Source organism: Dermacentor variabilis, chromosome 5 (assembly GCF_050947875.1).
Source record: "Dermacentor variabilis isolate Ectoservices chromosome 5, ASM5094787v1, whole genome shotgun sequence".
Taxonomy (NCBI): Eukaryota; Metazoa; Arthropoda; class Arachnida; order Ixodida; family Ixodidae; genus Dermacentor; species Dermacentor variabilis.
In genome coordinates this window covers 164,922,730-164,949,419 of record NC_134572.1, presented here as the reverse complement: position 1 = coordinate 164,949,419, position 26,690 = coordinate 164,922,730, and the positions used below count along the sequence as shown (strand labels likewise).

Genomic DNA, 26,690 nt, shown 5'->3' with positions numbered 1-26,690 from the left:
TTTTCGTGATCGAAGCGTTTTATGCTGTAAGCGCGGACTCTTAATCACCCCCCCCCCCCCCCCCCAGACACATCAGGACCTGAGTGCTTTGTCACGTCTCGATGTGAAAGCAATAACGAAGAAATTAAACCGATGCGTTTTGTACTCGTTGTTGGTAATTATTTTTTCGGGGTGATTATGACTTCACTGGTTCAACCTTTATTGAGTGTAAAGTTCAAGTTCGCTTCGCAAAGTACCCATTGATATAATTGTAGAGGCTTGTTTCTTAATGAACGGCGAATAATTGCATTTACTTTGTCACCAAAACAAAACACAAAGTGTTGAGGACCTCAGAGCGGACCCTCAGTATCTTCACCACAACTTTTTTAATTAATTAAGGGAAAATGAGACGTCCACCTAATCGTAGCAATCGCTACAAAGGAAGCCATACGGGTTCCTCGAAAGAAAAGCCTCACAGTTGAAGAAAAATTCGTCCCGGACTGGGACTCGAACCACCACCTTTCCGGGGCAGCCGCTCTACCATCTGAGCTAAGAAGGCGGCTAGCAGATAGCAGGGCGAAGTCGAATTTGTCAACAACTCGAAGCAAAGGCAAGGGTTTGATGTGATCATTTTGCGGAAACCCGCAAGGTGGAGAGAAGTAATTATTTCTCTCCACCGTGCGGGTGTCCACAAAACGATCACATCAAACGTTTCTAATTGTAGCGAATCTGTCACTGCGTTTCACAAGGTAGCGGAGGTTTCACCAAAAACGACCTGTTAATAATCGACGTAAATAAAACAATTCTTATTGCTAGATCTTGTAATATTCCTTAAATCCAACAATTTAAACTGGTCCGTTCGCAGATCAATGTACCCGTGCGGCGTTCGGCGTGAAAAAAAAAAAAAGAAACGAAGAAAAGCGTTGCATTGTCCCGGCGCAGCAATGAGATTGAGGGGGTGCGTTGAAGTTTCGAGTGCCTTGTTTCAGCAGCATGACTAAGAAGCTACAATAATGATTCTATAATATTTCGACGTTCACTGTCTTTGACGCTATAGCAATCTTTAACTTCAAGCGTTTAAGGCTGGAAATTTTGTATTTTTTCCTGTATCTTTGACACTATAACCAGCTTCATCTTCATACGTTGCTGAAAGCTGAAAAAAAAAAATGTTTTCCTCTGTCTCATACACTACGGAAATTTTAGCGTACAAATGTTCTTGTAGGCTTAAGAATTTAGGTGTCTTCCTGCTCAGTTTTTTCAAACAGTACATTTATTTTTTCCTTTTTATTATGGTTGACCAATATAGAACACGAATTGAACAGAACGAGAACGTGAAGGATAAAATGGAAGTGGTGGGAGAGGCGGATAAAGCAGACAGAGAGAGATTTAATACTTCCATTCACAAGAAAATTTGTGTTGCATAACGAGGAGGAGTAGTAGTAGATTTTAGTGAATAGAAAGGCGGAGAAAACTACCTGGAGAGCGCGTCTCTAGCCTGATACTCCTCGCTGGGGTAAGGAGAAGCACTCAACATTAGGCTTAAGTGTCCTTCGGTCGGCCGAATATTGAGGGTACACGCAAAGTATGTGAGCTATTGTCTCGGGAGTGTGACAGACGCTACAGTCAGGGTCCCATTCTCGTTCAACCTTGTGAAAGCATCGGTGAGCGTACGCCACACTGAGCTTTAATCGGTGGGCGGTCGTTTCCTGGCCTCTCAGCAAGTGAAGTGGAAGCCGGAATTGCATACCAGCGTGAAGTCTATGATATTTGGGGTTGCACCATTGTCGCGCCCTAGGGGTCTATTCTATAATGTTCAATAACGGCTTATGAAAAGAGGGACCGACCAATTGTCATTGGGGATTATATGACCGGCGTATGTGGCGGCGTATTGACCGACAGCTAATACATGCAGAAATGGTAGTAAATTAGGCCCCATTACATGATCAGTTCTGCAACGTATGGTGACTGAACGTAAAAGTGTAGGATGCAAAATGTGGTAAACATGGGTAACATTGCATGCCACACTTCTTAACCTACCTAGGCTGGTTTAGCTGCGCTCGTTCTCCAAATGTTGATTTCATGACAAATGAAAAATTTCGCCGGCCAATTGCAAATACGATGCAAGATGCAAAAGATGCAAATACAAAATCGAGAAGTAATCGCCAATGCGTTGATTACTGGAATTTAGTATCCGAGTATTTAGTAATTTTAGTATTGTTATAATTTCGAATTTATTACTAGTAAAGTTGGCCAGAACACACACACACACACACACACACACACACACACACACACACACACACACACACACACGCGCACGCACGCACGCACGCACACACGCACGCACGCACGCACGCACGCACGCACGCACGCACGCACGCACGCACGCACGCACACACACACACACACACACACACACACACACACACACACACACACACACACACACACACACACACACACACACACACACACACACACACACACACACACACACACACACACACTAACACGCGCGCGCGCGCGCGCGCGCGCGCATGCAGTCACGGACACAAGAGCGGCCGGTTTCTATGGCGTGCCAGAGGCAACACTCAAACAGACTTCAGTATAAGAGGGTGAGGGCTGAAATGATGAAGAGCGGAAACTTATTTCTAGGTAACGGTTGCAGTCAGAATACTAAAGTCTCGAACATTGCCATCTAAACCGGCAAGCGTGCTTCTTCTCACTGCTACCCATTTAGCGGAAAAGCCAACTTCGTCCTCAAAGCCGTTTTGCGCAGTTCAGTCGCGTACCTGTAAAGCTGGGTGTGCCTTCCTAAATGTATGTCGAGGAGTTGCCGTGGTACATGAACTAATTGCTGCCTTCCCTGCCACACAATTACGATTATGAAACCGTGGCCTTAAAGTGCATGAGAATCCGGCAAGGTGACCTTGTGGGTGAGTTGGCAAAGCACCGTAATGAAGGGAAGTCGTTAAATGCACGGTGACACAAAAACGGAACACCGTAGTTAAGTAAAGCTATAAGCGGAACTAATGATTTATACGGACACCACTTACACACATCACTGCTGAAAGAGTGAGTTTGCGAATGCACGCTATTTCTTCCACATTTAGCAACGTTGAGCAAGGTGCAGGCAGGTTACGTTTTCAATGACATCACAAGCAAGGCCAGTTGCGGGATCAACTGACCAAGGAGATGGCGGGGGTACGTCGCGTTAGAAGAAATTCCCGTAGGCGCGTAGTAGGGCAGCCATCCAGACTCTTGACTGGTTAACATCGCTGCCTTCCTATATTCCTCTCCCCGTAGGCGCGTGAGACAGCGACCGTGTTTGTTAATTTATAGTAATGTTTCTTTGACCCAATCCCTGAAGAAAGCAGGCTTTCGCCGCTGTCTTTACGTGTTACACGGTATTTTCTGCACACACTTACGATCTCTTCTTTGTAATTATTTTGTGCGCCATTCACATACGCGAATGTATATTGAGCCCTATTTACCGCGAAGGAAGAAAAAGGTACTTTATGCTCGGTTTCGTTGAAGCGCGCAGCACTGCTCAAATTATCTTGCAACGACTTCGGAAACGCAGCTCTTTTTTCTCATTCTTCTTTTACACATTTCTTTATTTTGCACGCGGGACAATTAGATAACCTCCTGAAAGGTATACGCTGGTGCTAGGGTGTATGTATGATCCACATTTCTTTTTATTCAGCACCGGCGGGACTTTACAATGTGTCTACCGCCCTCCCGCTCCTAGTGCGGGGTTTAACAAGGGTCGAAAGCACTTCGTTTTTATGGCTTTGATCAGATTTTGGAGGAGCAGACCACTTCGACCCGGTTATGTTTCCACGAAGCGTGTTCTCGTTGCTTCTGCCCCTTGGCGCTCAGACAAAATTTATGGCAGCAAATTACAAGCGATTCCAGATGTTAGCCGACCACGTGAAATCAAGCTGAGTCAGTTTTATATCACACAACACCGTGGTTTCTTGCCCGTGGACTAAATGTTTGAAGCACCTATGGCAGCTTTCTTCTGCAGGTCATGGTATCGTCTTTTATTTGTCAGTAACGTTTTCGCGTAACTTCAACGCTGAGGATTCCGCTAGTGTTAGCAAGGCAGCGTCACATTTCATTCCGCTCACTTGCCTATCCAGATAAATCTCGTACGGCCGTACGTTAACTCTCTTTCGATGTCAATAATCAATAAGAAGTCACGCGCGCCACTTCTTTCTTGTCGCCGTAAACGCGAAAGTGCTATTTTCAAATAAACAAATCTTCCAGATTGAAATGTAATCAAACTAAACTTCATAATACATGCGTTATTGTATAAAACATTTTTTCCCCTTATTCTCAGGTATATGTAAAATCACGCATGCGCATTTTTCAAACTCCTAAAGACGATTGTTCGTCAATCTAATATGGCTGCGTAACTTTAGATGAATATAACAATGAGCGAAACTAAATGTATTTTTGTGAATCGGTAAGGTAATTGCAGATGTGCTTAAAATTATATAAGCTTAGTGTTCATCAGAAACAAAAAAGGGTATTGAAAGGGAAGAAAGCATCAGTCCTGAAACTTTGGAAATTCGGAACCGGAAGGGCCCACTGCAATAGTTGTAGCCTCTTCCGCATAAAATTTCTATGTTGTTGTTAGTATTCTTTTAAGGATGCTACGTTTGACGCGAATAGAACCTGTGTCGATAATGGCTTCTACAGTTAATAAAGAAAAAGAAAACTGCTTTCTGCAATGCAACCCTCATCTTGTTTATTTATTGGCTTCACAGGGTCACTCGTAAAAATCAAACCCGTCCGATGCATCGAATATTCACACCCTCTCCATTGTGAACAATATAACAAAAAAAAAAAACGATTCTCACTGCTTTTCTATCTCTCTCTTTAGAAACAAGCAAAGAGAGAAAGCGGCAACCAGGTGACCGAGACGAGTCTCCTATTTTGTGCATATACGATGCATGGACGTTTCTGTACTTATGTTGGGCTCGCGTTAAAGAAATCCAGCAGATCAAAGTTATTCCCGAGTGCCCCTGTACGGCGCGCCTAGCAATGAGATCACGGCTTTGAGGCGTAGAACCCGATAATTTGGTTTTGTCATACGGTGGACGAAGGAAATTATGATTTAAAGACAAACAAAAGGGTTAAGCCGAAAGCAGAGTGTACAGGAGTATTTACGAGCGGAATAGTGAATACCTGCAGGTATGATGATTGCGTACCTTGGACGGGACAGATGAAGGAAGACACGACTTTTTTTATGCCACATCTAGTCTCTCCGATTGTTCAGCCTGCCAGTATGAACCAACTTGCTCAGAAAGACGTTCTGTTAGGCTACGGAATACCACGTGTCAGAACTGTGCGCTACACGCACAGTAGAAGTGCACACCTTGCTTTTATAACTAACCACTGCTTTGGACACCATGCCCAGAATCATTGTTCCAAAATTTAAAGCGGAGAGTTAGGCCAGACTGGAGTTTAGACAAAAATGTGTCCCAGCGCGTAAGACAAACGAAAAGAAGATGCAGAGAGAAAAAAAAAGGACGACAGAAAAGTTTGAGCGCGGCTGACAGCAGCGTTCCACCTTTTAGGTCGTCCTTTTGTCTCTGCACGTCTTTTAATTTTCCTTACTCTTTGGAACATGTTCTGTCTTTTTGTCTCTGAAAGCTTTCAGGAGTTCAACTGCTTTACCGCGACATGAGAACAGGTGCTGATTGTTATATTGAATAAAGGTGCAAAATAGGTGCCTTGTGGTTCTCTGGAATCCACACAACTTGCACGTCGGTCTGCCGGCCGCTTGAGTCGGGTAGTTACAAGCTTGCAACCGCACAAGCAGTTGCTTGGCAAAAAGGTTACTTCAGACTTGTTCCGCGAGAAATAGCCTCCGCCATTTGGAAGTCATGTCAAGCAAATTAGATTCGTAGCAGTCAATCGGCGAACCCGACTGTGCGCTTTATATTTTCGGATTACTCGCGTCATTCTAGCATCAGGGCGCTAAGAAGTCGCACTCAGTTAGAAATCTTGTCATATCGTTACGAAATTGCTCGACTATCGCTTTGTCACAAACTTCACCATCACTGAATCCTTCACAATAACTTTTACTGAGTCCCCGGCCGTCTTTTTCCTGTGCCACATTAACCCACACGAAGTTAGACGCTCAAAACTCCACTCACATCGACTTAGAAGCTTTTGTTTTTTCATACCGCACACTTTCGTTGATTGGAATAATCTGCCATAGCAAATCGCTGGTAAAATTGCAGTAAGCATTCCAGTAGCCACTGCACACTTAACACACCCGGAGTGGCATTTATCTATCTTTGTATTCCCTCTACTTTCTCCTTACTTAATTTGTATTCACCTATATTTTTTTGCGTGCCGTACTTTCTCGGAACCGCTGGACACATTCGTGCACTCTCCGGATAACGTGCTCCTTTTTGCATGTTCCGCTTTGGGATATTTAACCTTATATATGCTCTATAATACATAACAGCACAGTAATTGCTTTACTTTCTTGATCATTGTATTGCTGTGGACATGAGTTGTATCATATTATTTTACTTATTTTCTGTAGTACTTGCAGTATGCCTTTCCTGGTGTGTAAACTTGCCTTCGAGATATATTAATTGGTTAATAATCGTTGTTCAGTCTAGCGTTATGATTTCAATATAACATGTTTACAGTTTATTGTACTACTCTTGACATGACAAAAACTTTCTTTGAGTCCTGAGGGACTGAGATCTTGGGGAGCCAAAACCGAAGGCTCCCGAAGATCAAGTCGGCGGCTCCGCCCACGATGGGACCGGGAGGTCAAGTCCCGCCGCAATGTCGTGGGCCCCTACTTTTGACACTAGCAAATTTCTCCTCCACCCATTAAATACCCCCTCCGAAGGCCTTTACGCCTATTCTTGAAACACAATAGCTTGTCGAGTAATTAACATCAAATGTGGTCTTGAACGTGAAATACGCGCACAAAGTATTCAATGACGGTTTATTGCGTAGATTTGGAGCAAGGATTTTGTACATCCTGGATGAAAGTGTACGGTTGTACGGCTTCGTTGGTGCAAGATCGCCTATTACATTCGTATATCAGAAAAGCTTGAGATGGAGTTAGCAGTAGAGCACAGGACCTTCCAAGCAGTCAGTCACACGAGCTTGCCATCTCACGATGAAAGCCAGGAGAAGCCGTTCAGAACGTATGGACAAGTCAGGAATTCTTTTAGAGGCTGTACCCTGATGTGGATGATGAAGTAGCTTTAGTACAAGAAGGATGGATCGTAGCGGACTGTTGACAAGTTTTAACATTTCATTAGGCTAAATTTATGTGGCCTGACTCGTCTTCATGTCCGGACATATCCATCCCGTTGTATTTCGCACAGGATTCCTTCTTTTGCCTGTTTCTAACTCTCCTTTGTTTATTTCCCCGGGCCAAACTTCAAATCGCTATTCTTTTTGTATCTGCGCAGCTCACAGTTTGTGCTTTTAACAGCTTAGCAATTACAGTTTAGTACACTTTGTTACTAAGACAAGTTAACTTGTTTTGCACTGTTTACATACTGCAGCTGCATGCGTCGTATACAATCTCATACTTTTGGCCTGTAGCATTTAGTCCTGCATAAGTAACATTATTCAAGAGTTGAAGCGCTGTTAGAAAAAAAGAAACTTTTTTGTTTTGCCGTATAACTAAATTGTGATTATTGATGCAGTATGCTGACTGTTATCTCTTCTCCTTCCGACGCAGAGGAAGTCCTTGGCCTGGCGGGAGGCGAGGTTTCCCTGCCCTGTGGCAGCTCGCAGTTCCCAGGCCTAGCTGCGGACGACGAGCCCATCCTGGTGTTATGGTTTCGCGAGGGATCGGCCACGCCCATCCTCAGTGCCGATGCACGTCGCGGTGGCGGACTTGCCAACGCCAAGGTCAGTCTCGACGCCTCGAAGCGCTAAGCTGACGGAGAACGCAAACCGTCGGCGCGAACTATACCGCATTCTATTTTTTATGCGTAGCATATTGCAATCACTCAGTTCAGCCCTTGGGCGCGGCCGGGCAGCCACCATTGTCCTTTAGCGCAACCACGTGACGTGACGTCACGATAGCCGGAGGAAAAGCTGGGCCCCAACTCGCGTGGTCGCGCGCGGCCGCAGCCACCACCTGACTCCCGCTCCTCACGCTAGGGGCGCTGCGCGGGCGCGTGACGTCACGGAGGAAAAACTGGGCCCCAACTCGCGCAATCGCGCGCGGCCGCAGCCACCACCTGACTTCCGCTCCTCCCGCTAGGGGCGCTGCGCCGGCGCGTGACGTCACGGAGGAAAAGCTGGGCCCCAACTGGCGCGGTCGCGCGCGGCCGCAGCCACCACCTGACCGCGCAATATACAACGCATTCTTGGCTTAACCAAGCTAAGCCTGGCCATTTTTTTCGTCTTCTTCTCGTTGGGGAAATTTTTATTTGAAATCACACGAATCATATCGCCCGAGTAGTGTCTGTCTAAATGGATTACTTATACAGGTGGAAGTTAATGCGCGACAAAACAATTCACTGATTGTTAATTAACAATTTTTCAAAATAACATGTAAGTTACGCAATTTAATGCATTAGTTCAAATTGAAAAAAATATAAAGTCAGATAGTAATGAAGTCACGCCTACTCAGCGGAAATCATGCCTTGCGTTACTTTTGACATATCCGTCTCTAATATCTACAAAAAATGTGTTGTCGTTACCGTTATATCACTCTGAATTGATTTACGCATGCTTTTAGCAACGGGGCATTAAACAAATATCTTATGCAAGCGAAGTTCGTAAAAAGAAAAAATTAAGCAGCACTTACAGCGAACATATTATCAGCCAAGGGCGCCAACCAATCAGAAGATGTTCTTACGAACAAACGCATCGGTGAATTCAGCCCCAGGTACCTGGAACCACCTTGTATTTCGAAGAAGATTTCGTAAACCTCGAAGAATGTGCTATCTAGACTTACATCTATCTCTAACGAAACATGAATTTACTATCGAAGGCTAGGACGAACTTAAGCGCTGCCATGGACAAAAGACAGAGAAAAAGACAGGAGAGAGCTCTAACCTCCTTTTTGATTCTTTTATTGCACTTAAGTCTGTAATATAGCCTTCCAAAATGCTCCAACTAGCCAAGTTAACTTCGCTAACTAAGACTCCACTAGTTATTGGCTTCAATTTCGCAATTGAAAGATACATAATAAAGTAATCAAAGTAATAATTAATAAAGTAAAGTTTATAATTTAAAAGTAATTAGTGAGCATTTTTATATTTCTACTCGCAAGTAACCATATATGTTGCAAATGACGTCCTCCCGTTCCTGAAAACTCGGAACAAACGTATCTGTAATTGGCGGTATCTATAAAATTCTGTCCTGACAAAGAAAACGAAAAAGAGTAGGTGGCTTAGCACGATGCTGGAAAGTGCCATCTATTTATCTACGTATGACCAATGCTACTCGCCTGGTTCAACGACATTGAGTGCGCAGTGCACTTTTCTCTCTTGAACAGCAGGGGTTCGGCACAGACGCTGTCAAAGGCGTTGGATCCAACATGCTGTTACAGTGAGAAGAGAAATATGATGTGTATTTACAATCGCTTCCCTGTAAGCCCACTGTGAGAGTGAAAACTACATAGGGGAAGTCTGTCTGTTCACATTAGGCAATGGGAACTGGATTAAAACGGAAGCAAAACTTGAGCAACAGAAGCCCAAATGTGTTATTCCTGATTATTATTTGGCTTGTAAGTGTCGGTGCGTCCAAAATTTTCAGGCGTGACGGATTCCTGCTTTCCATAATACTGAATCCTTACGTACAGTAAAAATGAATGAATACTTTGTGTAAGAATAAGAAAAACGCTTCACAGCCAAGTAGTTTCAAAGATGACAGAATGATTTGACGGCGAGATTTAGAGAAATGAACGACGACTGAGTAAGCGAAAGGGTATTTGAATGATGAAAAAACTACGGGAGAACAAGGAAGTGGAACGTCTTTCTCCGGTGTCAGCAGTCAGGCTAGGGGACATGAAAGTTTAAGCACGTGCTTTAGCGGTTTTCATGGGCTACCAGCGCTGACAGTTCACGTGCCAAAAGCGGCGCCCCAAGGCACAGCCTAGCGGTCGAAGGAAGGGGTTTGGAAACTGGTTTCTAAGAAATGACTTCAGACTAAAAAATTCAGGCATGCTGCAGCGTCTTCAGTTACGGGACAGCAAAAGGACACGCGATGCCTTAAAATATTCTGGCATTCTGGCAAGCATGAGGTCTGCGTTCATGTCTTGTGCAAATAGAGCGAGGAAACAATAAAGATGAATCAAGCACGAGAGTAGGATAGAAAACAATAGGCGTTGAATTGACGTGCGGTTGAAGACGCGCGTGTCACATCATTCAACTGAAGGAATGAAATGAAAGAGAAAAAGAAAGACAGAATGAAAGAAAGACAGGAAGGAAGGTGACAGCCTGATCTTAGATGCTCGCTGCATCTAGTTTGCGGAATCAGTGGGTGAAAGGAATAAAAAGGCAACAAAAGGAACTTTCGGGTGTTAGAATTCGCTAGCAGACAAATCTCGTTATAAAAGCGTAAGTCGGATGAGCAGAGTCAACATGACTTGACAGGTGTGAAGACCAGAAGCGGGGTGCGCTGTGAGAATTCTTCTCCGTAAACCGACCGGAGGTCCATATATTGTACTATTCGTTTAAATGCCAGTGCGTTTTGCTCCTTTTCATTTGGTTTAATCAAGTCGAGTCTCCCTGAGATATTGTAGATAAGATCGACCTCTCTTAGGGACGAGTTTGCATTGCCTTACATGGCTGTGGGTATGCAGCTGAGGACGACACCCAGGCGATGCAATCACAGCTGCTAGATGGTTATGAGTTGATGTGCCCTTTTCGCATAACACCGCAGGTAAGAACAAATCATGGTGAGCGAACAATTCAATAGTTAGTCTTAATGCATTTTTTTTACATTGAAGCACACTTTCAAAACCTCAGTTATGAGCGTACTTCTCTTGAAGAATACAAATGAAGGGTTAACAAAATGGTTGTTGCTGGACGGAAAATATTTAATTTGTTGAGTATAAATGCCGCCGTATGGTCATACTGAATCTGTATCGTTACAGACAGTTTCCAGGTGAAGATATCACCCGAATACGTTCACTGTGCTTTGAAGGGGTGTTTCTGCTGTATGTAAAATGGACATAATATAGGATAATACGTCACGTTAGGCACACGGCCTTTTACTGTCGTCCCCTTGGCGTGTATGACTTGCGTGTTTATAATTATCGCTTCAACTTCGGATCGCTGGTGACCTTATTCCCGCCGACTACGGGACGCATCCATGAACAGAGAGGCAGAAGGGACGGACGGGGGGGGGGGGGGGGGTTAGCAGAAGCAAGAAGGATTACTGGACATTGTTGGATTTGATGCCCTAAAGGTGGGGATGGGAATGGCGGAGTTACATAGTGGGAGAGAGCTAAATAGACGAGGCAGAAGTTTAAATTTATCACGTGCACTGGGCGCACAGCATGCATTCTACCAGCAGATACGTCAGCCTACTACATTCAAGCACCGAGGAGACAAATACAAATTTAGTGCCCTTCCACACTGTGAAGAAAGATAACCAGCGAAGCTTTATTTGAATGACTATATTGACAAATATATTGATTTATATGGTTATTGCTATATTGATTGAATACAGACACATACGCGCAACTTCGTGGTTTTTATCGTCTTTAATTTGTCTCATTCGTTACCACAGGGACCATAGCTTTGTGGTGGATGTGGTACACCGCGATCGGTTGCACTGCTATGCTAGACGCGTTCTTGCCAAAGGTAAAATATATATGCGGCCAGTGACGCGTGGTCGGCACACTGACGTCAGCGTAGCACTCAAGTCCAAACCGTTCCAACACGAAGAATACGATCCACTTGCCGTCAGGGCACGCCAAGTCGACATTAAAGTCGATCATTGGTGGGTACACTATTGCCTTTTATTATACTTTTGGACCCTCTACTGGGAGCGAAGGACCGCCGCTGTCCCACGTTTTATATATGGCCATAAAAGTCATGCGTCCTATCATGGTCGATGAGATGATGACAGTCAGAGCGACCGCCGCGACTGATAACATCACGCGGAAATGGTAATGCACTTAATGTTGTTTCCGTCAACATCTCGGACACATTGCTTTCCAGATCCTAGCCATAGACAATTTCGCTGTAAAGATCGAAGTTCCAGCCGAACGGCGGAGCATCTATTGCGATAGCAAATTAGTGGTCGGCTACACGAAGTAAGGATAGTAGCCTTACCGGCCGTATGAAGTAGCAACCATATGTATACTAACTAAATTAACAAGCATGGAGTCACACGCGCACAAGAAAACATCAACACATCTCACTCGATGACCGTGGAAACTCTCTGTCGATACGCTGGTATGAGGAAGCGCGGTAGCAGCATCGAGCGAATTGACCTTCGTGCTGCACTTCCTTTCATCGTGAACTAAGCCGCGAAAACTGCGCGCAGCGGACTCTGTCGCCGTCGCAGATGGCTTTCAAGATACAGCTGCCCGGAGGGTCCTGCGCGTGCACGCTCGGGTGCGCGTATTTCAAATTGCTAGTAGGTACAGCGGGTAGCGGCACTTGCGGAGACGACGAACGTTCGCGCATGCGCGAGTAAGAGCAGGTGCGAGAGAGGGAATATGGGGACTTTAGCTCCTTGAATACACAACTCAGCCTAAGCACTGCGGAGGAGTTTCTTAGCGCGTGTTGTATGCGCTTGTCCTTAGGCAAGCCGGCAGAAGTCGCGGGGCGCGGTAGTGCTGTACTTAGTTGGCAGCTGGACGTAACTATATTTATTCAGTCGAGTTCTTTTAGTAATTGAAACAACGTGTCATTATTTCGCATTATTGGCGGCGCCTCCAGGACACCAAAGCAGCAACGGGGACATAAAAGCAAGAACCCGGACTGGTCAGCGGGTTGGGGCTCGCAGTGGCGTGCGCGTGCAAGGAGAGTATAAGATCGGCTGTCCGCGATAGCGGACAGCCAATTTTTTATGCGAACACCCCCTGGCACGCTTCGGCCTGCGCGGCCCCTACCCACGGCCTGCCCTGCTTCCAGCTTTGATCCCCCCGCTACCGCTTGGGTGCCCCGGAGATCTTGCGCCGCCTGTTTTAGTATAACCTCGCGTGCTCTCCTGAGGCCTCCGTTTGCCGGTTACGTGTGCCCTCCTGGAGCAATGCTTGTAAAAAATGCCATCTATCACCGCGACTAAAAAAGCGACCCGCGACTTATACATCAACAGTCGGAACCTTTCCCCTTCAGACGTAGCGGTCACCTAATGGGGCGTCCGTGCCCACTGCCTCACCGTGCGGGCAGCCAGAGGCGGAGCGTAAACAAACTGTAGCGCACTCCGCAATTGCAGCATGCCTTGGGGACAAACGCATACAACGCGCGTTAAGAAACCTCTTCCGTTGTGCCTAGCAAGACACACATATTCAAGGCGCAAAGGCCCCCACATTTTCTCTCTCGCACCCGCTTCCACTCGCGCCTGCGCAGAAACGTCGAGCCCTGTGAGAAAGGCCACGCCCCGCTGTACCTACTAGCAATTGTAGAAACGCGGACCGGACGGCCCCAGGCGCGCACGCCTGGTTCGCCCGAAGTAGATGCCCCCCCACCTTTCTCCGGAGTCCTGCACCTGACGGAAGGCGCCGGCTCACATTCGCATGCTTTCACTCGCCCAGAAAGCATACGGTGTGTGGCGACGAATTTATCGCCCTTGGACTTTATCCGGAAACTCATGGCGACAGCAGAAATGCGCCTCGAGTGTGCATATAACTGCTATCGCAATAGAAAGAGCCCCGGGTATCATGTGCTTTAAAGAAAGGCTATTTGATAAAAAAAAAAAAAACGACCGGCCCAAATAATCACGGTAATACAAACATTATGCACATTTTGCACTGTGGAGAGGGACGAACCGCGGTGTTTTTTTAATGGATGCCACCGATCTCTTATCTAGGCGCAAGCTCTTCCGAGTGATAAGCGCTGGGTAATTTCTCACCAGAGCCACCTGTGTTGGCCGTGCGCTTTCTTCTAATCAGGTGGGCTAGTGTGAGTGTGTGCTTGCCTGTTTTCGTTTTGTTTATTTTTTGTCTGCCCGTGCGCGTGTACAAGCGTTTCCTTGTTGTGATCTGATGTCGATAAATGCCTTTAAAGTACGTCTGACTGAGAAAGTACCGAAGCAATATTGTGATTCTTCTGTACCGTGTGACATAGCAGACAGAGTGACTGCACAGACTACTTTGTAGCTATAGTAGAAGCGATACTGAATACCAGCGCAGCGGAAGGGCAAGAATGTTTATTAAAAGGGGCGTAGTCGCACACTGGAATGCTGCGAAGAACGTGATTTCGTGGCTACAGTGGGGGCCGCATTGTCTCAAGGCGCCTAAAGCGACCTTTGGAAATACTGGAAAACCGTGCGCCACGTAAGGCGTCAAAATCTAAAGCATAAAGGAAAATTAGGGGGTTTAGAACGCCTCGCACATACTTATGAGATACTCCAAGAGTGGACGTCGTCATCGATAAGATTTCTATAAATACATTTATCTCTTGAATTGTACCTGTGCTCCAAAATATATTGATTTGCGCTAGGTATGTTAAAGAGGATAGTTGCAAGATAGACCTCAACGTGTTTGCTTTTACGCCACAACGTCGTGAAGGAGTTGTTTGTCCTTTTGCCTGTTTCTAACTGTAATGATTTGCGCTGCGCAAATATTTCTGAGATGCCGCGTCATTTTCTCAGAACAATTCACTTGAAATATTATGTTGCTCCCGCACCTAAAGCATATTGGGTGGAGGAGTAGAGCTTGTAAACACAGACAGCCACCAAACTAATTTAAAAAAGTTGAAGCTCTGCATGCATTCTTCTTCTTTATATGTCCATTGATTCTAAGAACGCAGGAAGCGTCTCAAACATGTTTTCAACAGAAATAATCCAATGGTGAAAGTGCTGCGCCAATTGCGCCGAACTGCGCCGTGAAGGAATTTCTGCCACATGCGGCGCAAAACTGTCGTTTATGGCTGGTATTGCGCCAACCAGCGCCTGCTCGAAATTGGGAACGCATATTTTGCGAGCGCGTGAAGGCGCCGCGCATCAAGCCACCCTTCTTCGCCACTCACTCTCGCACACTTTCCATCACAGCTACAGCATGTAGACTTAACCATGTTTGCAAGCACCGTCGATGTATTCCATACTATTCACTCTATATTGCCATCGCATAGGTTGCGCCCACATTAGGCGCCCCCGTTTGCCCCGATTTACTTATTTTTATTTTTTTCCGCGGGAGGGAGGGGGCGAGGGAGTTGCCGGAACCATGATTTGATTATGAGGAGCGCGGTAACATGGAACTCCATATTAATTTTGACCAACTTTGTCGTGCACCAAATACACGTGCTTGCATTTCGCATCCTTCGAAATACGGCCGAACAAGGCGGTAGGCTTATCTCGGTGGCCGCCGCAATAATGACGACCGAAGGCTCCTGCGATCTGGCCGCAGCTCGTCGCAGTGCGCTTATTTTTGGAAAACACGATTAACGTGCACCTAAATGAACTGGTTTTTCCTCGGCTTTTGTCGGTGGGAATAGCAAACGAAATACAGTACGTGCAAGCCACCCGAGCCGCCTCGCTGGTCGGTGTTTTCTTTCTGTCGGCGAGACGAAATGGCTGTCGCATCGTTGCTGGCGATCACGCCAGTTGTTTAGTACTCGGCCCTGCTTACGAAACACTGGTACATTAGATCTAGTATTGTTCTAATAAGTACTACTTCATGTAAAAAAAAAGAGGCTAGCAGATTTCCATGTCGCTGTGAGCGGAGGTACAAGCGATCCCCAGAGCTACGTGATATGGGACCGGCGAGGTACCGGCCCAATACGGCGATGCTGGTTGTGCGTAGGTCTGCGCAATCTTTTTTTGTTGGATGCGGCTGTCGGATCACTCCACATCTGTACCAAATGTACATTTAATTTCGGACTCGGAAATTCGTTAACACGTAGAGGCGCGTTGATGACATATACACTGCAATTTACGTAGCTGTGACTGTGCTGCCAGCGTACGTGAACGTGCGATAAGCGATCGACACTGCAGGTGACTCAATTCCTTCAGATAAAAATAAATTATTGAACAAATTCTTTATTGAATTGCAAAATTAATGTGTGAATTAGGATTAAGTTTGTGCTTATCTTCATCTTGTTGTATAACAACAATAAAATGTAAGAGCAAGTTAAAGAAAACGTACTTGCATCTTAGTATAATACATATTGAATGCAATGTTTTAGAAAGCAATAACTTATACAGAGCATCCCCTGTGCACCAGAGCATCATGTTGCTGCTCCAAATCATCCTTTTCTCGCTCCAACAGCAATTTTTTTTTCTCCGAAAGCGTACATTTCTACTCCAAATTGCATTTTTTCCTGCTTCGAAAGCTGCTACAAAATACCAAGTGCCACTTCCATTATTGACAATCAGATCAATCGCAGCCGAGAAAGGTATGGCAAGGGTCCTTGAGATTTCACGCGAGATAGCAAAATTGTGGTTTGTATATCTGGTTGGAGGCCGACTCGTGGCTGTTTAAATTCACGCAGAGGAAAGCGCCGTCAGTTTCTATCCACGCATACGTTCATTAGGGCAGAGCTTATAGGTACAAATAAAAATTGTGGTATTCAGATTCACGCATTCTTGTGCTCTCCACAAAAAAACAACAACAACCTATACGTACAGTTTCTGCAGGAAGCAGATGTCATGGTGACGATATTGCCTTCATTAGAGCACACTCACGGTGGTCTTGTCCTAATAATTCACATGCTCTCTGGGCTTCCATGCTATTAAGCACAGTTCGGGGGAGTTCGCCTCCACTATAACGTCAGAGAAACAGGCAAACCTAATTGGCTGGCGCTTCTATTCAAATTGTGTTCAAGTCACATAGTGCTTCATTTGCTACCGCATTCATAGGTCGTCTCCAACTATAGTGACAAGTGTGGAGATCTGCAAGCGGGCTGTCATGCGACCGTAGGTAGAAAATAAGAGTAGGCTTGACAACCAGTAAACAAGCTTGAAATTGCTGAGAAAAAAAAACAAAGCTCGCTCTAATGACGTTCTTACTTCTTGTAATATTATTACAAGAAGTAAGAACATCATTAAAGCGAGCGTTTTTGCTTCTTGTAAGTAGGGTAACATTATGGAATTATTAGGGACGACGCTGCGACGTTTACGTGCGTCCGCCCTGTTCATCCTTGTGGCACTTCCACCTCTCTCTTTATTTTGTCCATGTTTTTCTCAGCAAAAGTGATTTTGTCTAGTAATGATTCACTGCGGACGCTTACGCCCCACCGCGCTGAAACTAGGCTAATTACGGGGCAGGGCTTCATAAGCCATTTGTATGAACATGTCTTTTCAGACTTCACTAGCGCGAACGTGCTCAGGTGTCATCGAGAGAACGATGCGGCAGCCCTGCTCACACTATGTTGTCATAAATCTATGACTCGATCTGCTTTTGTGTAGGTGTGTGCTTGGCGTGTCCCCACCGTTCCCGTTGAATCTCAGCGATGCAGCTGAGTACTGTAACGAGAATCACAACAAAAACAGATACGCACAAAAGAGCAAATAAAATCGTTCAAAAGCGCCGTTAGTGTACGGCACACCAAAACATCAAAACAGCGGAAGGAGAAGGCCACAATAACAGCCGAAAGGGTACTGTGACAGCCGCACGTATAACCGACAACGCCCAGGGTCGAATCGGCACTAGGACGACAGACGCACGATTAAGTGCGGACACACGGCAATAGTTGATGTTCAAGACATGGCGTCTCTGACGTATTTTCCACTCCGCGATTGCTTTTGGCGCAATTAAGCTAGCGAAACTATGGCCATCGAGATTGGCTTCTGTTACCCAGGCAGAGAGCCGTCTCTAGGGCGCGGATTTGTACACCGCCTATTGGGAGAACAAGCCTTGTTCAAAGTGAAACGAATAAGTGAAGGGAACTAGTGGGGCTCGGTTTCTTGTTAGTAGCAACCATATGATGCGAACAAACCGTTAAGCCAGAAGGTCTATTCGGAAAATTAGTTCTCTTCTTTATCGAAATGCAAGGCCAATGAGGAAAAGGGACACGAAAGCAGGCGAAAGCACTGCTCCCTGCCTGTGAGAGCCGAATCCTCATCATAGGCATTACGAGTGCAATGATCTACCAATTAAACTAACGTGGTGGCCATCCTCCCGTCGAACATTCTCGCACATTTATGTATGCGCACAAGAGGCGCGACTTTGCAGCCTCGATGTTCTGAGGCAGCGCGAGGATTAGTCGCCGGTTGCCTCCACCTAAGTTAGTGTTCGCCACATATGCGAGAGAGTGACAAACAAAGGATTGTGCGGAGGGTACTCTGGGGTCGGTTCTTGAGATAATGTCAAAGTAGACTAATCTTCGCTTTCCGCGCTCGAGAGTGACATGTGTTTCAATTCCACTCGTTAGAACAGAAACACCACCGGCACATGGTTCGATGGTACATGGTTCTGCAGTAGGCTCGTGGAAATCAACGAAGTTCACGAACAGTAGCCAACATTTACTCGCTCCTCAGTTCAGCTTGTGCCTAGCGCTGGGGTTACCAAGCTGTGAAGTAACTGTGAGTCACTTGTGGCTCGGTCTCGCAATTACCATGAAAGGCTCGTTTCTTTTAGCACCGTCGTGCTAAAGGGTCGCAGGGCATGCGCTTCTACCAACTTTGGACTGGACCAGAGCTTGGCTGGACGAGTGGGCTGAATAAGATGTCGATAGAGGCGCCCGTCTGCTTTGTAAAAAATGTAGTGGCGTTTTCGAGGATGCTCTGCCGGACGGTGTCTGCTTATTTCAGTGGCAGACACAAAGTGCCCTAGAATCTCCTTGAAAGCGCTGGTACTGTGGCACTTGTACAGTGCTAATTGTATTGAAATACAGTCATGGTGTCTGAGTTCTCCGAACAGCGAATAACGTTTGCGTCTTCTGCGTTAACTGTGAGATGTAGGCTATGCAGCCTTGTAAGACTCTTCTGAGGTCCTGTTGCGATGGTCTCTGTGCATAGTTCGTGTCAGACCGGCTGGTCCTTCGGGTGATATTTCTGCATGCTAACCTGTTGCCGGCATAGGTTAGCATACTCGCTCACGTGTGCGCACAACTGTAGCAACGCCATGTAGACTAATAATGCTTAGGAATCTAGGGCTACTTCTCTCGGAAATCTGTTCCTCCGTCCGTCTGTCTGTAACGCGTGATACGATGCGCTCCATAGGTATACGTGGTGTCCGGTAAGGGTATGTATGAGAATGCCTTACGACTCCGTATGAAAACTGAGATTTATTAGTTTGACTATATGTATATTGAGTACTGCCGAGCTATTTATTTATTTATTTATTTGCGACATACTGTGAACCCCATGGGGGTTACTACAGGAATGGATGAACAAACTTTGACACATATATGTACAATCATAGCAGTTACGAACAAATACAGAGACGCAAACAATATCAATATGTAAAAGGGAGGACTGCCTTCTCGGCAAGCTGAGTAAATTTGGGAAACGTTGTCTGCTCAGTGACGCACGGGTTCAGTCCATTCCATTCTCGTACAGCTTGCGGGAAGTAGCAGAACATGTACGCGCTAGTATTGCAGGAAAACTCTTCTAGTCTATTTGGGTGCATCTGTCGAGTCTGGCGAGGGGATTTAAAGTTGGTAAATTCTCAGTAGCTAAGCTTAATTTAGTTGTGGAGTAGCATATACGGAAACTTTAAACGCTGTAGTTTCGCTCGGCTTCACAGAGTGTGAAGGCCTGCACATTGTGAGAGCTCAGTTGGTGAATTGGTACGTTTGCAGCGGTTATGAAGAGAACGGTCAGCTTTACTTTGAATCATTTCGAGTGTGTGCATGTTATTTTTCGTGTGTGGAAACGAAACTACATTCGCATCTTCTAAGATAGGCCGGATAAGTGTGACGTAGGCAAGGTACTTAGCTTCAATTGCCAAATGACGCAAGGCTCTCTTGAGAAAGGGCATTTTCTGCATTGCTTTTCTCGTTAACTGTTGGGTATGCGCATTCCACGTAAAGTAGGAAGAAATGATGAGTCCTAAATAACGATTCTCGGAAACACTTCGGATGATGGCATTGTTAATGGAATAAGAATAATCTATTTTTAATGTGTAATGGACATTGACACTGTTTTATTTTCTAAAGTGATTGACATCTGCCAATCCTTGCACCACTGGCCAACTTTATTTTTTGCGTTATTGATTTTAATCTGGTCATCAATGTTCTGGATTTCTTGGTAAAGCACGCAATCATCTTCAAACAGTCGGATTTTAACATCAGCTTCTTTCGCAATATCATATATGAAGAGTAAAAAAAAAAAAAGAAGAGATGCCAAATCAGTGCCCTGAGGTACAGCGGAAACAACTGGAACAGCATCAGAAGAATGATCTCCAAGATTCACAAACTGCCTCCTGTTGGACAAATAATCACTTATTTAGCAAGTCACTGGCTCATCTCCGACTATGTTTGTAAGCTTGAAAATTAGTTTCGCATGAAAGATCCGGTAATAGGATGTTTATAAGTCCAGAAAGAGCAAACCAATTTCAGACTGCTTGTTAAGGGCTTGTGCAAGGTCATGAGTTATTTCTATCAGTTGACGATAAGAAGCCAACGAACACTGACACCAAGGACAACATACGGGAAATTACTTCTGCTTAATAAATGAAATGAGACGATAAATCCATTGAAATGAAAGTGAATGAAAAAACAACTTGCCTCAGGTGGGGATCGATCCCACAACCTTCGCATTACGCGTGCGATGCTCTACCAATTGAGGTACCGCGGCACCGTTTCCTCGCCCACTTTCTTGGGTATTTATATTTCCTAGTTGAACACTGGGAGTGTTCGCCAGCGCCACCACTCACAAACCATGGCGGCGGAGGTGGAACGTTCTTTCTGCCGCTGGCATCACGAAGGCTGTGCAATCGTTCCCCACCTGCGGCAAGTTGTTTTCATGCTGATCGGAGGCGTGTTAGATGAGAGTTATACCGCTGTAGAGCTGGAGCATGGAGTAAACAACGTAATGCTATATTCAACTCGTCTCTTAGGATCAATCTGAAATGCGTTCTCTAGTCGATTCCTATTCTACACTGGTAGAAAAGGGCAGCCCGGAACGCTTTCGGCACGTCGTTTTTTGAGTAGAGGTGCCTCTGTTTCAGCACTTCAGGGCGCTGACGTCTAATCGAAAGCCAAAGCACACTTGCGCAATGCGTGACGCAGTTACGTTGCTACCAAGTGAAGGCACTGAAACAAACAAACAAACAAACAAACAAACAAACAAGTAAATAAATAAACAAACAAACAAACAAATAAATAAATAAATAAGCAAATAAACACGTAAATAAATGACTAAATAAAGATAAATAAATAAATAAATAAATAAACAAACAAATAAACAAATAAATTGAATAGACTTCGATAAGATAAAATCGACAGTCTGCGGCGTCCTCCATTGAGTCAGCACGCTTTGAAATCACTAATCCGCGTTAGGCTCAGTGTGCGCCACTGTATAGCAGCTGCCAGCGTCGCCTCGTGAACATCATCTGTACAGCTTAAATGAGCGCTACGCGCGGTCACGCTCGCTCACAGAACTACAGGCTCAGCCGTCACGCTCATTCTGTTGCGCCGAGGAAGCAATCTTCAAAACTTCGATTGACGAAGACCGAACGGCACGAGGAAGGCTCTATAACTATTACGCCACCAAGTGAACAAAAAAAAAAAAAAGAACTGAACTGCGGCGTTCTTCGTTCTTCAGACGCAAGACCACCGCATTACGAACGCGGCGATATTGAGGACGCGTACGGGCCACTGGGCCCGGGGCCCATAGAAAAATGGCGTGGCTGGGGGTCGCGCTTGGGGTTTTAGGTCGAGTCCTTTTAACGCTCTGATCGGCGCAGCGGGCTCTTGGATGCGGCTTCATAAGAAGAGCGCGCGCGGGGGCTGACGTATTCATTAGCTCGCTCTCTCGCGCGGGCAAACTGGCGGCCGAGGTAAACAAAGCGGAGCTGACAGCGGGCTCGGGCGCAGCGCCACGTCGGCATGAATCACAGCGGCGGAAAGCGTTCGGGCGTGGCCATCGCGGGTTCTATCCGTGGCGTGATGCGAGCCTCGTAAGACGCGCGCGAAAAGGATCCCAGCGTTCACGCATTTATAACTCTCCTCAGAAGTTTAGTGCTGAGGGCACCAAGTGTTCTATCCGCTCTAGCGCGTGTCTATATGTATACGGCGTGTTTCATCCACGGATGTTTCTAATTATATATATATATATATATATATATATATATATATATATATATATATATATATATATATAAAGGGAAATTTTACACAACTATACTTTTTCTCAGGAGAGTAACGATTGTGTCTTTGCAGGGACTGTGGACGCGTTAGACGTCAATCGTTACGTTTCGTGCTTCTCAGTCCGTACACCCCTAATTCATTTCAACCTGCACCGCGAGAACAACTGTGTCTCGGTTGTTTTAGTGTGGTATGCAAGCCCGCGAGGGCACTGTTATGCTCGAATGTGAAGCAGCGACGATCATTCACTTCCATCAAAAAAAGAAAAACATGCATACCCAGAAGTCGTTATATTAGTTCTCGCTTATTCAACACAAGCATTGTCATCATATGCATCGCAACAACCGTACATTGACGTAAAGTGATACTATAATGTTACGTATAGCTACGTTAACACAGCTTGACCTGTTTAATGTGGTGCCGATACATTTAGCATAAACACATGCATCTGCGCGTGCATCAACAAATCTTTGCGTCCTCCGCTTTCCACACTGCGTGGGGTTCGCATGATTTGCTGCGCTCAAGCATCGTGTAAACGGTGTGCACCAATGTTTATGGAATGTGCGCTAATATGACCATATCTTAAAAGATGTCTATAAAATTTTCAGAGAAGTTGGCCAGCCTGTTTTGTTATCACTAATGGTTGTGGAAAACACCAAATAGAAAGTGCCACAGCTACTGCATTTCGCGATGTTTTACAGCAACGAATGTTGTAATACAATGCTTTGCAATCTCTAGATCAATCAACGAAAGCCATAATTGAGATAATCATATTGATGATAACGATGCCGCGGCTGAGAGTTGCATTTGCTTACTTGAAGTTTCGTTACCTTTCCATTCATCTACAACTAAATATCAGCAAGATCGACTGCAACAACAAAAACAGAATTGCAATCGGCGCAGGCTTTCATTCAGTCAAAACCAACCAACAAATAAAATCAACCAGTGCATGCTCAAACATGTTAATTACTTAGAAAAGCAATGGCATTTTGTTGCAATTTCCACTACGTGTTTGTGGCATATGGTGCGAGGCACATAGTCTCGTAGAAGCGGTTATACTCTGAATATACGAGCTGACTTCAATTCTGGAAAGATATCGTGCTCTCTGCTATCAATATTCGGATTTAATTAGCAATAGTAGATAATTATTGATTATTATTAAGCGGTGATACTTTCACTGCCTAGGAACACTAATCGAAAATAAGTACATCTAATGTTGCCGTAAGTAGTACAACAGACCGGTGTACTACACGTGAGTCGAACAGCATGAATACAATGTTTTACAGGACTACAAGTAAAACAAAAAACAAGAACAAACAAGAACAGTGGCAGATCAAATTTAACTGGGAGCCTTCTGGTTTGGTGTTTGCATTTGTGTTGAGTACGCTGAAAGTTTCTTTTCTGTTTAGCCATTCAGCAACACAGGCATTCAATAAGTTAATAATGATTTTCCGTACCGAATTCTTTTGGCAGGTACTTCCATTTTAAGTATTCGTTCTGCGTAGTTCTGTGAGCATTGACTTTCCAACGTTAAGTAAAATCTATTTTTGTCTGTGACAAATACTGGCTTGCATTCCTAGATATGTCTAACCTTAAAATGTAATGCTTCATAAATATTGGTATTGTGGGTGATTCCCTTAAATGGCCGCGATAGTTTTTAAAATGCCGTAACATTTGCTTCTGAAAAATTTCAAAATTGTTTGAAGTCTTGCCGTTAGTAGTTCACCAAACCAAAATTACGAGCTGTAGCCGGAAATTACAGGTACTAGGGCCGCTGTTATGATTGTCGAGCACCATTACAACTTCAGGGGTCTTCGAATTTCTCGATAGGCGTTATCTTGAGCGTGTTCAATAAGACAAGGAATAACAGCGTGCAAACATCCGCAGAAATGCTGTAGACATCGAAAGTCGAACTGAAATGTTAACCACATTGTCACGTATATAGTGAAGGTGAATAATACGGCGGTACAACTGTGAATGACGAAACTAACTTTTTATTGGGCGAACTTGTGCCCACAAAAGAGAGTTACACTCCAAGCACAGAAATAGCGGCGAACACCGTGGACAATTCTTGAAATTTGATCTGCGGGTCAAGTGCGTCGGCTTTTTTACAGCAGTCATCAAAGGTTCCAGAGTAATCGCTGGTGACCGCTTGTCTTCCAGAAAGTTCTACACCATTCGTGTTGCACTTACATGCAACAAGATTACAGAAGGCTTGGTGACAATAGACTGCGGATAGAATCATCGATAACATTCCACAAACTTCCGACATATGCAGGCGTGTCCTCCACAGAGCGATACCATTTGTTAGACGGTGAAACGTGGTCACCGGATTAACAGGTACACGTGTCAATATGGCCACCAGGTCATGATGATGATTATTAATGTTTAATGGCATCTCCTTTGAGACGGGGCGGAGACAAAGCGCGACTATGCTTGGAGGGAACAAACGTTGGGAAAAAAAACGCGTTTTTTAAGTTCAAGCTAGACACAGTTAGATTCATTCAACGAAAATAATATTCCTGGTCAATTTTATACATTCGTGATGAGTTAAGGAAATAGAAGTTCATTTAATTTTATTATTATTAATAAATACATTTCTTTCCAGCGCCCATTGTTACAGGAGGCGTGGACGCCGCTATCACTCGCAATGAAATGCACCTCTTAAATTGTGCAGAAAGGCGCGTTCGTAAAGTTCACCTATTGAAATACGCCCCCCTCACACGTAGTCCTTTTTCGCTTGTCAAAGTTTGTCTGAATTTGGTGATGCGGGTAGCTGCATAGCTTCTTAATCTGTTCAGTCCAAAGTAGTGAGTTACGACTGCCAGAGAAAAGTGTAGTTGTTTTCGTGCAACTGCGCTGGCCGATGGGCTTGGCATACAACGATAGGATCAGCACTCTACACTTAAAGCTTTGGTCGGCCTCCAAAGAAAGTATGTTCTGTGCAGGCGTGCGATTTCGACAACCGTACGGCTGGCATTTTCCTGCATTGCTTTCCCCGATGCAAGGTAGAAACGTACATCAAGTCGTATGGCGGGGCATTGGAATATATAGGTCTAAAGGCAGGCCAACAAAACAAATTTTGCGCCTTCGAAAATAAAATGACGTCACTTCTGCTTTTAATGGATATCGCGTGACATTATTTTTGCTTCTGCCAAAAGTGTTCCCTCCACATACAGATGGCGCTAAGCCCCATGAACCGCCGATGAACCGCCATGTTTTGAACGTATGGGCTCCTATGCAAGCTTCGCTACCAAGTATTTTTATCTTGGACAAATGATCACCTAGCCGACTTGATTTAATCAGGTATGCTAAACACGTTTTTTATCTACCAATCTTGTGTACATCTCCTTAATATTTTTCCTTCTTTCCTTCAATATCTACCTTGTACCGCTGGCCATGACTGTAAGAGATCCGGTCGTATTAATCTCTTCTCGGCTTTTTTTCCACAAAAACTCTAAACATCTATTTCTTATCTCGACTGCTGACCGGCTGATGCTTCCGTCCACTTTAAAACCAAGCGCTTCTGCAACGTGTACCTTATTACGGTTCCCTTGGGGCGTATCTCTACGAATTCCATTAGGATGTGCTGAGTGGTTTTCGGATTTTTGCTGCACCATACACGTGCCTCACCTATCTGCTAATGTTCACTCCGGTTTGTTCTTGTCCTTAGGTAACCGGCTCGAGCCTGAAATAGCAAGGTACTGCACTTTGTCTTATCGTATAGAGTTTCGCTTCTAATTTATTTCATACAGCGAGTCGCTGAGCCCTTTTTCTTCTGACGTGAGAGATAGAGCAGGGACTCTATACCGTTGCAGGGGACTAATGTGCCGTCGTTCTTATGTATTTGAACTTTAAACATGGTTTCTTCTTTATTTAAATATGTATCTCTTATTGGGCCGTGGAGCTTGCATTGGGCGGAGCTGAGCACGCTTGTAGATTCCCCGTGGCGCTTTGTGTGTGTGTGTGTGTGTGGGTGTGGGTGTGTTTCAGGATATAAATAAGGAATCAAGTATAACAGATGAAGACCGAAATCGAGATTCTTCATGAAATCTTAACCTTTGACTCGGTTCACGAAGCTCGAGAAGTACAGCTGCATATTCATTATTTGGGACGCGAAAAAGATCTAAGCGTGTACACGTGTAGTGTATCGGCGCAGACGTTTTCTAAATGCAGCCGGGAGATTTCCTTAGAAACTAATTTACGAAATGATGGCGGGCAAGACTAAAGAACCAGCAAAAACTGCATGACATAGCTCATTCCATGTTTTTTTGTGCGTTTTGATATACGGGCTTTATTGCTTTGCTTCTTGTAACCACGATAGCCGAA

The 26,690-nt window shown here is 45.0% G+C and overlaps 1 protein-coding gene and 1 non-coding gene across 3 annotated transcripts in view; one reads left to right on the top strand and one right to left on the bottom strand.

The window, feature by feature from the left end:
* LOC142583305 (nephrin-like) overlaps positions 1–26,690 on the top strand; it is a 386,962-nt gene that overhangs the window by 129,279 nt on the left and 230,993 nt on the right. For both annotated transcript variants that reach the window (XM_075693724.1, XM_075693723.1), the window contains exon 2: positions 7,715–7,887. In XM_075693724.1, the coding sequence (XP_075549839.1) occupies positions 7,715–7,887 (173 nt within the window). The remainder of the gene's footprint in view (positions 1–7,714; positions 7,888–26,690) is intronic.
* Positions 20,778–20,850, bottom strand: TRNAT-CGU (transfer RNA threonine (anticodon CGU)). Its single transcript has one exon. It is a non-coding gene; the product is annotated as a tRNA-Thr (tRNA).